The sequence below is a fragment of the Harmonia axyridis genome, chromosome 2 (assembly GCF_914767665.1).
Source record: "Harmonia axyridis chromosome 2, icHarAxyr1.1, whole genome shotgun sequence".
Taxonomy (NCBI): domain Eukaryota; kingdom Metazoa; phylum Arthropoda; class Insecta; order Coleoptera; family Coccinellidae; genus Harmonia; species Harmonia axyridis.
Window position 1 is genome coordinate 35,138,031 of NC_059502.1, and position 12,136 is coordinate 35,150,166.

The 12,136-nt window shown below is 34.1% G+C and overlaps 1 protein-coding gene across 7 annotated transcripts in view; it reads right to left on the reverse strand.

Moving 5' to 3' along the window:
• Nucleotides 1-12,136, reverse strand: part of LOC123673203 (F-actin-monooxygenase Mical) — an 83,892-nt gene that overhangs the window by 31,319 nt on the left and 40,437 nt on the right. For all 7 annotated transcript variants that reach the window (XM_045607658.1, XM_045607661.1, XM_045607659.1 and 4 more), the window contains 7 exons: nucleotides 9,765-10,166; nucleotides 8,741-8,984; nucleotides 7,869-8,227; nucleotides 7,043-7,371; nucleotides 5,162-5,433; nucleotides 4,884-5,105; nucleotides 122-249 (listed from right to left, as the gene is read on the reverse strand). In XM_045607658.1, coding sequence (XP_045463614.1) covers nucleotides 122-249; nucleotides 4,884-5,105; nucleotides 5,162-5,433; nucleotides 7,043-7,371; nucleotides 7,869-8,227; nucleotides 8,741-8,984; nucleotides 9,765-10,133 — 1,923 coding nt within the window. In that variant the 5' untranslated portion in view covers nucleotides 10,134-10,166. The remainder of the gene's footprint in view (nucleotides 1-121; nucleotides 250-4,883; nucleotides 5,106-5,161; nucleotides 5,434-7,042; nucleotides 7,372-7,868; nucleotides 8,228-8,740; nucleotides 8,985-9,764; nucleotides 10,167-12,136) is intronic.

A 12,136-nucleotide genomic window follows, 5' to 3' on the forward strand; every position in this document is an offset into this window, starting at 1 on the left:
TTAAATAAAGCGTGTTAATATTTATTCAATTCGACATTTTTATGAATCAATTATTTCTCCCAGATTTTTTCAATCTAAGTATTGAGCGTACACCTTTCGAAACATTTCTGAAGAATCTTACCAGTTTGGGATGTTTGACATGAGGAATTTCTGTTCTGAACACATCATAGATTTGAGTCAGGTACGCCGTAAGTGCTAGGTTATCGTGTGTGGACGTGATTTCTTGACCAGTCATTATTGGAGGAATACCTGAAAACAAGAAAATGCGGCTTTAAACAGTGATAGGATGTTTTTTGAACATATACAATTGAACGATAAATTGTTTTGGTAATTTTTTTCAATATAGCCAACATTTTAATTCAATCTTAAATGCAAGGACTATGTTAAAACAGACAATTTTTTCCTCAAATGATTTGAAGGTTTTTTTGTAAACTTTTTCGAGAAAAACATTTTGCGGAATGTCTGTAAAATACGTATTTTGAGCAGAGGATAGTCCTAAATTAAAATAGACAAACTTATATCATATATCGAAATCGAAATTTTTTCTTTATGAACACGCGATTCATCTGGTGTCGTAGTGTGCAAGTATTTTAGAGAGCTCCGGTATTTCTTTCAATTTCAAAGTGACTATTTGAGTTAATTTTTTTTTTATTTATATCAGCAAATAGGCTTTAGTTTTGTCTATTTTCGAGGCGACGTGTTATCTGTCAAGTGATAAGATGGCGGAGAAATTATGTAAAATCTGCAATATTTCAGTTAACCGGAGTAAACCCGGGTTGAAGTGTGCTGGTTTTTGTACCCGATTTTATCATGGAAAATGTGTTGATATTGTGGGCAAGGAGCTGGACAGCATGCGGAAGGACGGCGTGTCATGGACCTGCATCGACTGTAGGAATTCCCGTCCCCGATTATCAATCGGTGCAATACCGTCGCCGCAGCATGTGAGAGATGATTGTTCCGCTGACTCATCACATACTCTTCAGGAAATTCGCGCGGAGCTGCGACAGATAAGGGAACAACAAGCAGTTCTCCTTCAGTCGGTCAATTTCTGCAGCGATAAAATTTCTGATTTTGAGAGTCAGATTGCGAAGCTGAATGACTGTATCAAAAAGACCGATCAAGTTCATGGCGATAATAAGAGGCTCCGTTCTGATTTAGAAACCCTGCAAGCCAAATTCAACGATTTAGAACAGGTATCTCGTATAAACAATATCGAAATTCAGGGCATTCCTGAAAGGAAAGATGAGAATCTAATTCATGTTGTTGAGAAAATAGGAGAATATATCGATTTTAAGGTAAATCCATCAATAATCGATTACACACATAGGGTTCAAGCTTACCAAAATTCTCCTAACAAAGTGAAAAATATAATAGTTAGATTCGTATCTCGGGGCGATAGAAACCGTTTTTTGCTGGCAGCTAAAACTAAGCGCATTGCGAGTGGTTACTCACCGAAAATGACTTTGAGTGGAGTCTCAGATGAATTTTACATCAATGAGCACCTGACAATATCAAACAAAATTTTGTACAAACAAGTGCGGCTCGCCGCTAAAGAGAAGCAGTATAAATATGTTTGGGTTAAGAATGGAACAATTTTTTGCAGGAAATCTGATTCATCAAATATAAAGGTCATAAGGGATGTCAAATCTCTGGAAGGGATGTAATCACCGTAAATATGATCCATTTTTTCGTTTTTTTTTTTATGGAGAAGTTGTTTATTTATGGACAGAACGTTAACGGTTTACGCTCAAAGACAGAACAGTTCAAGTTGAATACTCTGAATATTGGCGCTGATATTTTTCTTATTACCGAAACGAATCTTTTTAATGGTGTCGCAGATGCGGAAGTATTCGATTTGTCTGAATTTAAAGTTTTTCGTAGAGACCGAGAGAGTGCTGGTTGTGCGGAGGGTAAAAAATCGGGTGGTGGTGTGATGATTGGCGTTAGGAGTGTCTTCAGTGTTCGACGTCGAGAGGATTTTCAGAGTGAGGCTGAGGATGTGTGGGTTACTATTTATGGTAATGGTGGTCGATCAAAAATTCATATCTGTTGTGTCTACCTGCCCCCAAGAAATAATAAGGCAAGAGAAAGTTTCACTACTAAACTACATCAAATTATCGATTCAATTTCGGTCGAACCAATTGTTATTTTCGGAGATTTCAATTTTCCTTCGTTGGAATGGTCGATCAGTGAGGGTGAAAACTTTTTAGTTCCTGTAAATGTTGACAAAGATAATAATACTTTGATTGATTTACTTTCCTTTGCAGAATTCAGTCAATTCAATTTTGTTAAAAATGGGGATGGAAGAATATTAGATTTAGTTTTCTGTTCTAAGATTGAATTGAAAGACTTGAATGAGAGTGATAGTTGTTTGGTGGATCCTGATTATTATCACCCCCCCGTAGAATTTTACATTAAAAACTCCATAAGTAGAAACCTTCGAGAATCTATTAGAGGTTTTCATAATTTTAAAAAGGGTGATTACGATGATCTTAATAAATTTTATGATGGGCATAACTGGGTGAATTTTTTCAATAATCAATCTATCGATGAAGATGTATCTCTATTTTACGAAATATTAGAAAAAGGAGTAAATTTGCATGTTCCTAAAGTGAGAATAAAGAATAGGAAATTTCCGTTCTATTTTTCCACTGATACAGTAAAACTAATAAAGATGAAAAATTGTTTGCATAAAAAATGGAGGATGTATGGATTGATGTACTATTTTGAAAAATTTAGAATATTGAGAAGAAAAACTAAGAACTATATTTTTAGAGACTACCAGAACTATATTAAGGATTGTCAGAATGATATAAAGGTTAATCCAAAAAATTTTTGGAAATATGTAAGAAATTGTAAAGATGAAGGAGGTGTACCAGACAGAATGCATTATGGTGACAGGTCTGCCGAGAGTGGTGAATATATCTGTGATTTATTTGCTTCATTTTTCAGGAGTGTGTATAAACCATACTCTCAGAAATGTAACCATCATAATGATATTAGTAGTAATAATCTATTAAATTCAGTAGAATTCACCCCACAAATGGTTTTGAATAAGATAAATTCTCTGGATGCTAATAAAGGAGCGGGCTTTGATGAATATCCTTCATACTTTTTGAAAAACTGCGGTTCTAGTTTGTGTTATCCATTGTCGATCATTTTTAATAAATCGGTGCATTCTGGTACATTTCCTGATTCTTGGAAGACTTCTCTTCTTGTTCCTATCTATAAGAACTCTGGTAGTAAAGGGGATGTTGAGAATTATCGTGGGGTTAGCAAATTGTCGGTCTTTGCAAAATTATTTGAGAGTCTTGTTTTGGATGTAGTGTTTCACTCTCTTAAATCATCGATGCTGGAGAATCAGCATGGCTTCTTCACGGGTCGTGGTATTGAAACTAATTTAATGATTTACACTGACTTTATCTCGCGAGCTTTGGATAACCAGTTTCAGGTGGATTCGCTGTACACCGATTTCAGTAAGGCTTTCGATAGAGTTGATCACAATTTACTTTTGTCTAAGCTTGCTGGGGTCGGTGTGCATGGGGATCTCCTTAGATGGTTCTCTTCCTATATTTATAAACGAACGCAGCTAGTTAGTGTCAGAGGTTTCAGGTCGGCCCCTTTTGTCGTTACATCTGGGGTACCTCAGGGATCTCATTTGGGACCCATTCTATTTTTAATATTCCTTAACGATATAGGAAGCTGTTTTAGATTTGTACACTTCCTCCTTTACGCAGATGATTTGAAGATGTTCAAAGAGATAAGATCGGTAAGAGACTGTGTAGAGGTTCAGAAAGATCTTGATGCGTTCTCAGATTATTGTAGACGAAATGAATTAGATCTGAATGTAAATAAATGTTCATGCATGTCATTCTCTAGAAGCCGTACAAATATTGGGTTTCAGTATCGATTGGTTGGTTGTGAGGTGAAGAGGGTGGATCGGATTAGAGATTTGGGGGTGATTTTCGACTCAAAACTGTCATTCGGTGCTCACATCGATACTCTCATTGCTTCTGCCGGTAGGTCTTTGGGTTTCCTTTGCAGGATTTGTAGGGATTTTAACAACGAGTCAGCTATGAAAGCAATATATTTTACTTTTATTCACAGCAGAATCAATTTTGCCAGTATTATATGGAATCCTTATTATACTGTGCATAAGCAAAGGTTAGAGAGATTGCAAAATAGATTTATTAGATTCTTACATTACAAAATGACTGGTATTTACATCACTACAGGTATAAACCAAATAAGATCTCATTATCATATTGAACTATTAGAGCACCGAAGGATAAAATCGGATCTGATTTTCCTCTTCAAGACCGTGAATAACTTTTATGATTCACCCGACTTGATTTCCATGATACTTTATCACGTTCCTACGAGAACATTTAGGAATAAAAAATTACTTGTTCACAGTAGATTCAATACGAATCTTGGCAGGAATTCGCCTATCGTGAGAATGTGTAGTTTATTTAATCAATATTGTAATGAATTAGACCCATTTAATGTAAATTTGAAATCATTTAAGCGGAGTATCAGAGAAATTTTCTTTCAGTGATTATTTTATTATTTTATGTTATGTTGCCACATATGTACACCATAGGATGTTGTTAAAATAATTTTTGTGTATTATGTATTAGAGGATACTTTTCTGGGAGTATTCCTGTTTGTATCCCGAAACTGAATAAATAAATAAAAAAAAAAAAAAATGATTATTTGCTCAAGAAATTTGGTCCAAAAAGTGATAAACAGTTTGAAGGTTCATGCGAAATTTCGTGGAAAAATTCTATGGATTTGACTTATCCAAAAATATTTAACTAGAATTTGGTCTCGTACTAGATTAATTATTGTTGTTACTATAACTTGGGATTTGTTAAACTTACCTATATCTTTTTCTAGAACATCGATGGCTAACTGATTATTGTGTGTTGGTTCGTTGTTTACTAGACTAGAGTAATCAATTAAATCGGGTCGATAATGATTAATAATTGCACAAAGAACTTTTCCTGAGTGGAAAATAGATGAAAGATCAGTTATTTCAATACTGGGATGACATTTCACTTGATGTTTAACCCATTCTATAAGAATCTCACTATCTACTATTTCTGGAAAACAGAAAAAAAATTAATTTTATTTTCTTGACAGACTAATTAAAACCTACCTCTTCTTCTCTTCCTTGAAATAGTAGTAACATTTTCTAGGTTTCGTCCCAATTTTTCAATATTCTGAATATCATCTGTATCGTACAAACTGACTAGTTGATGGGGACTTACCGTTGTTCTGTTGAGGTTGGGATATCTTGTAGAAGGATCCAGAGTATATGATTTCCAGTCTTTATTCAAATTATCAGGAGTGGTTTGAGCTAATAGTCTATAAATTGACTCTCGTTCGGCAAGAACTTCGAGTGGACTTGCTTTACCTAAACTCCAAGACCTAAAACAGAATATTTCAATATTTTCTACCAACATATGAAAACGTATTATTTTACTACTTTTGTGATAAATCGTTAAATCTTTCCAGAATTTGTATCTAACATCAATAACATTTATACGTGAAGTTAATCTTTCTTTTTATTGCCAAAAAAGGATTATTACTATTATAAAAAGGCCAAAACAACAAAGAAAATTGTGCTCCGTATGGAATGCAGTGACTGTAAGTACAGGAAACAAGTTCCTTTGAAGAGGTGTAAGCACTTCGAACTTGGAGGTGACAAAAAAAGGAAGGGACAGATGATTCAATTTTAGTTGTATCAATAAATAAAGTTAATTAATAAATAATTTAAAAAACAAAAATAAAATATTTTGGATGTCATAACAAATGGAAATGAAAAATTTTCAAATCGGGACCTTTTGCAAGTTGTTTAAAATTGCAATCTTAATTATTCATCAAGAAAGCTACATAAAGATACTGGAGAAACCTAGAAACTCAAGATTTTCAAGGTTGATCCTGATCTCGATTGCCTTGGTTAACTTTGTAAATGTTCAAAACCTGACTAGTGACTGTGTCAATTTTGTTTTCCTGGTCATTTCTAAATTAAAAATTCTATTCTGATGGAATTTTGTATTTATATGTACAACAAATTCAATTTTCAGGCGGAATTTCATGTTGATCGCTTCACCAAAACCAGATACAATTCAAACAGAATAAAAAAAAATCTTATATTTCCGTGATAACAGATCTTGCCGGAATAAAATTTTCCTTGTAGACCAAAAACTACTATCAGGTTTGGGGTTAAATTTTATGAACTAGAAAAATAAACAAATTCAAGCTTAATATAGAAAAAATACCTAATATTTCCGTAACAACAGAATCACGCTCGCAATAATCTTTTCACTTATACTGACTCCCTCATTTCGTCCATATAGACATAGGGTATTCTCTGAAAATCAGAACTACGAACCCAGATTCTCGACGACGTCCGGCAACAACCTAAACCTAGCCACGTAAAGTGGCCGAAACTTATCATTCTTCGAAAATTGCAAAATATTTCAGCAAACTCTGGCGAATAGTTCTTTCAAGGAAAATAGGTTTGCTCTTGAAGTGATTCGAATTCATTGAAATTCTGCATTAATCTTCGGGTCGTTTTGAAGAAGTTATTTAACTGGCTGTTTCGTCCACGAATGTAACATATTTAGAGATTTCTTGATCGAAAATATTATCTATATAGCTTGGAATCAGATGAAGAAAATATTCTGAAAAGCTTAGCAGTAATCTCCATATCCAATTCGGCCGTAAACATCTTCATTAATATAATAATATTTCTTTCTTCGTGTTGGCAACAACATCTTCATATAAAATAAAATAGAAGAGACCAAGAGAAGAATCCTGAGGTATTCCAGATATTGAAATAATTTAATTTGATCTAAGTTCTTGAACCCCTATGTATCATGCTAGCTTAATCAGGTGCAACTAGGTTTGCCCTAAAACTGAAACTCTTTGGGAATTAGGCTTTTCTATTATGTTCAAAGTTTTTTTGTAGTATTATTATTCAATTGATATTAAAGTTATCCAGACTCATAAATGGTTTCAATATCAACTATACCTTATTGCCCATGCTGCATCCAAAGATGACAAAAATCCTCTAGCACAACCAGATCCTGTTGGCCAGAATGGTTCCAATAAACTGTCACCAACAAGAATCGTAAGCAGTTGATAACCTTTCCTCTCCAGTACCCTGGAAGCATTTTCTGCGGCATACATTGACGTGAAATCAAACATAGCAACGTCAGGTTGGCCATAATGATTAACTGCGAATTCCATATTAGACATTTGGTAATTTGTGCTGAAGTCTGCAGCTTCTTTGGCATAATTCAAGAGAGCCTCACGGTTCACATTGTCTGGAGCCAACAGTCTTTCTGTGTCAGCCAAGTCCTGTAAAATTCAAATATAATTAAATACACGGTATTTTCTGAAGATGAATTGTATTGTATATGGAAATGGATTTGTTTAGATTTCTAGAAAAACAACATCAATAATTTTATTTCTATAATGCATGTTATACATTCATCATAAGAAATAAAACCTTGCATTGAAGAGTTTAAATCAATCATTGTGTGAATATCCTTAGTGTATTTTATGATTTCATGTGGAATAGTTGTTCCACATATTTTTTTCTTAATTTCATATGTTTTTTATTGGTTAAATTTATGATTTTGTTTCTATTTATGTTGACTCCTAAGTTATAAAATATTAACATTATTATAAAATATGGTTCAAATTGAAGTGGTCAATTTTGTTATGGAGACATCAAGGAATAAACACCATCAGTTCTTGAAATTTAATTAGGACCCTGACTTGAACAGTCATATCATGACACAATTAAGAACGAAGAATGGAAATTATTTTGAATCAACAAATGAAGTACGCACCTGTAATATTACTCCTTTCTCTATCAAACTTGGCTTTTTGGCAGTCATTACAAAGTAGTGCGTCTCGTCCTTATAGTAAACTATATTTTCCAAATCTATACCCGTCTCCTGGTACAGATCTTTGAAAAATTTTTGGTTAAAAATAAAAGCTACACCGCTGATCTCTTCAACCCTCGCTTCAGCTTCAGTCCTCTTATTAATGAAGTTGGCCGTGATAGCAATTGCAAGTTTGCCACGAAATTCTTTCCTCTTAAATCCAGTCAATGTGTTTCTCTTTCCGTCGGCGCCAATTATAACGTCAAATTCATATTGTGATACAGGATGGTTAGACGGTTTCAATTCCGCTCGCCAGCCAATTTCTTAAAAAGAAGGGCTAATTACTTTCTTTTCACAGATTTTTTAGCGGATATCAATAACCATATAATGAAAGTTGCATGAAAATTTGGTACGACATATTTTCCTAGCAAACAATACGATGGAACTAAAGCAAAAAAATCAACTCTTGACTATGAAGAGTATGTATAATACAGTATTGGATCAACAACTTGAAAGCTTTCGAGATGTGTATTTTTCTGTATAATTTAACATCTCGAAAACTAAGAATTCACAATTCACAACTTCAAATAACTAAAATAGCTTCCTTTAAAGTCTGTGTAATTATTCAATAATCCATTACAGTAAGAGCCTAAAGCTTTTTTGGAGTTTCACTATTTATGAGATTCCCAATTAAAAAAAAAAAGAATTCAGCAAATAGGTATAACACTCTAAGTCTTTCTCAGTAGTTTGTCCTCTGTAAATAAAAATGGACCATGTGCAACAAAGAATTATATGATAATGTTACATTGGAAAAGTTTCAAAAATGGAATACTTACTCTCATCATTATTTGGTTCGATTAGACTTTCAAAACTAACTTCTGTGTGGATTTCTACACCTAATATTAAAGCTAACTTCAGCAGAATACATTGCAACTGCCTAATACTAATGTGATCGATGGCTCCAGCACAAAATTTCCCAAAAAATTTCTTAGCACCTAATGCTCTCAAGTCTTCAATTACAAATGGCCAAAGGTGAAGTACATTATTTCTTGACAGACGATCCCTCTTCTCTACAACTACCTGTAAAAATAGTGTCATATCAATACATATCCATATTCTAAAAAGAAAGATAATATTTTTTCAGTAGATGCAACAACATCCTCTTAGATGATAATGAGATCTGAGATAATAACAAGTTGACGCTCGTAACCAGGAAACTAGATTTTTGGAAGTAGTGCTTAGCTGCCATTATGCAGATTCGAAGTCATTTTACGAAATACAAAAATTAGTTATTCCTTTAAGTTTGGTTTTGAACGGTTGTTCTGTGATCGCTACTCGGTTTGTCCGTCGGCTGGTAGATTTCCTATTGATTTTTTTAAAGCGAGCTTCATTATTGCAATCATGATACGTTTGCTTCTGAATGGTTCAGAGATGCTAATTCCAGTCGACAACCTTTATTGAAATTCCTAGAAGTAACTAATACCCTACAAGAGTATAGGACTCCTACTGCCTACCAAAAAGTAATGATAATGTTTGATGCCTTCTTGAGCCATCTAAACATAACAAACCGAACTTGACAACTGTATAGACAAAATTGGATAAATTGAAAAAAAAATCAAGAAGACGCACCTAAAAGAACAAGCCATAAAGTAATACCAACGTTAATATATGACCAATAACTGTTGGTTTGTGTGATCAACGATTTAGAAAGGTCTGAAGACTCCTACCGTCGGCAAAACGTGTTAGGTGAAAAACTGTCTACACAGCTAGAACTTCAGAAAATTTCCAATTCCGCCAGATAATCTGGCCGTGGAAGTCTTCATTTTTTTTATCTATAACAAAACATAAACTTGTACTTACAACTTTGCAACCCAACAACTGGGCTTCAATCGCCGTCCTCAAACCACAAGGTCCACCGCCTATGACCAGAACCCTCGTCTTCTCACCAATCTTACCCTTGCCGTAACATTTGTGATTAGCCCTAGAGTCCAACTTCTTCCATATGGCCTTCGCCTTCCAGCTGTTCAACATAGCCTTCAGTTTAGGATAGAATAGCGGATAGTACGTCGGTTTCATGTGGAGAAGTTCGCACATTGTTCTAAAGTAACCTAGTATGTTCTTCAGTGTGGTAGCATTGATGAATTGCTCGAAGTACTCGAGGGCTTGGGCCTGGCTGATGGTTGTACCCACCTTCGGGATGTTCGTGGCTCGGGCGTCTCCGTGAAACATTTTGGACGTTTTAGATTTTCACTAACGAAATATCTGGAACAAAAAGCACTGATATATTCCAATGAAAGGATACAACAAATACACTTCTTTTCAAATCATAGAATACTTTCAATTGTATGGCAAAAATATGTTAAGATAAATATCAAACTTCGGATTCCAAATTAGGGATGTTACGGAGCTAGACACCAATGGAAGTTTTAAAACACTTATAAAATGTACCAACTGAATTCAAGATTCGGAGACTCCATTTTGAACATGTTATTTGTATTGAACCCATATGTGGATCCTCGGCATAAAACAAAATTTTCCATCAAATATTGAAGAATACAAAGAAAATAATAACGGACATCAAGGAAAAAATGCCAACCGTAGACACGTGATTCAGTCTTTCGGCCCTCATCAGTACGGTGAAAAAATGATGAATAACATTTGAAGGAAAACAAAAAACAAACGGAGACCAGCCACCTATTTGTGTTTTCCGTAGGTAGACTCAATGGATTTTCAGGCAACAACCAGTAGACAGTCAGACAGCTATAGATATCTGCGTTACATCGGAGCCTAGGAACAACAAACATGTGTGAAGGATAACGAGGGAATTATTCTAAAAAACAAAGAAAAGGATATCGGACATCCCTCAAGGAAAAAAGGCTAACCGTTCCAGTTTACGTTTTGGAATTTGTAGATCCAAAAATTCATTAAAAACAACCGAGCGTACGACGTCTGGAGCTTTTCTCGGAAATTGAAGATATTTGCATGAAATTTTGTACCAAATTCAGTTGCTATACCGTATTGATTCTCCTAGCTCAAGAATGCGATACATGAATTTTTTGAAGGAAAAAATTAAATAATCAAAATTGAATAAATCATCTCTCGAAAATTTAACAACAAAAAAACATGAAAATTGAAATTATGTTTTGCTTTGAATAAACTGAATACAATAGTTTTACCGCAAAATCTTAGCATATATTTTCTGCTTTATAATCATCATAATCACTAAATTACCTACGAAAAACGGTAGCTCCGTGGTTAGCTTACACAGATGAAGCAGAAGACCTGGAATCGTAAACTCTATTTTTATTAATTTTGTTAACCGCTATTTTTGGGATATTTATCGGAAAATAAATGTCCAGTGTTTTTCAAAATACTGGAGTATTTTTAGGGGTATTGAAAACTGTTTCTCTTGAACTATTTCCAATGTTTATTATTGCGGAAATAATACAGATTTGACTTTTCCAAGAGGGCAAATGAATTTTTAAATGAAATAGAATACTATACAGGGTGTTTCCTAAACATGCGGCAAAAATTCAGGGGGTTGTTCCTTGGACTATTCTAAGAATATTTTGTCCTCTGATGATTTTTGAAAAACCTATTTGTTTCGAAGATATAGGGGAAACAAAATTTCAGATAATAACATTTTATTATGAAAAATTACATGAAAATTCAACTCAACCTACAAAAACTGTTGAAAATGACCACCTCTAGCCAGCATACAAGCATCCAATCTTCTCCTCATTGACTGCCGAACCCTTTCAAAAACACCAGGATCATTTCTTATTAAGTTCAATGAATTCAAATGAAAACCGTGTTTAATCTGTATTCCTTTACCATCTGCACTTATCAATTTTTAGTCAAAAAACTGGCCGTTTTTAGTAATTGGAATGTTGTTAAACAAATTTAAAAATAAATTGTACCTACTTAGTAAACACAGTGCGGTACGCATTTTCATTTAAACTATTATTAATTTTAAAAATATGAAAAATGTTGTTCGCCCTGTATCTTCGAAACAAAGAGGTTTTTCAAAAATCATCCAAGGACAAAACATGCTTAAAATAGTCCAAGGAACAACCCCCTGAATTTTTGCCGCATGTTTAGGAAACACCCTGTATAGTCGATATAAAAGCAATTTTTTTTATCATTAAGTGAATTATGACATTTATGACAAATTATGCTTTGAATAAGCCTTGCTGTCGGCCTTGTTTTCAGATTCTGATTCAGTGAACGTA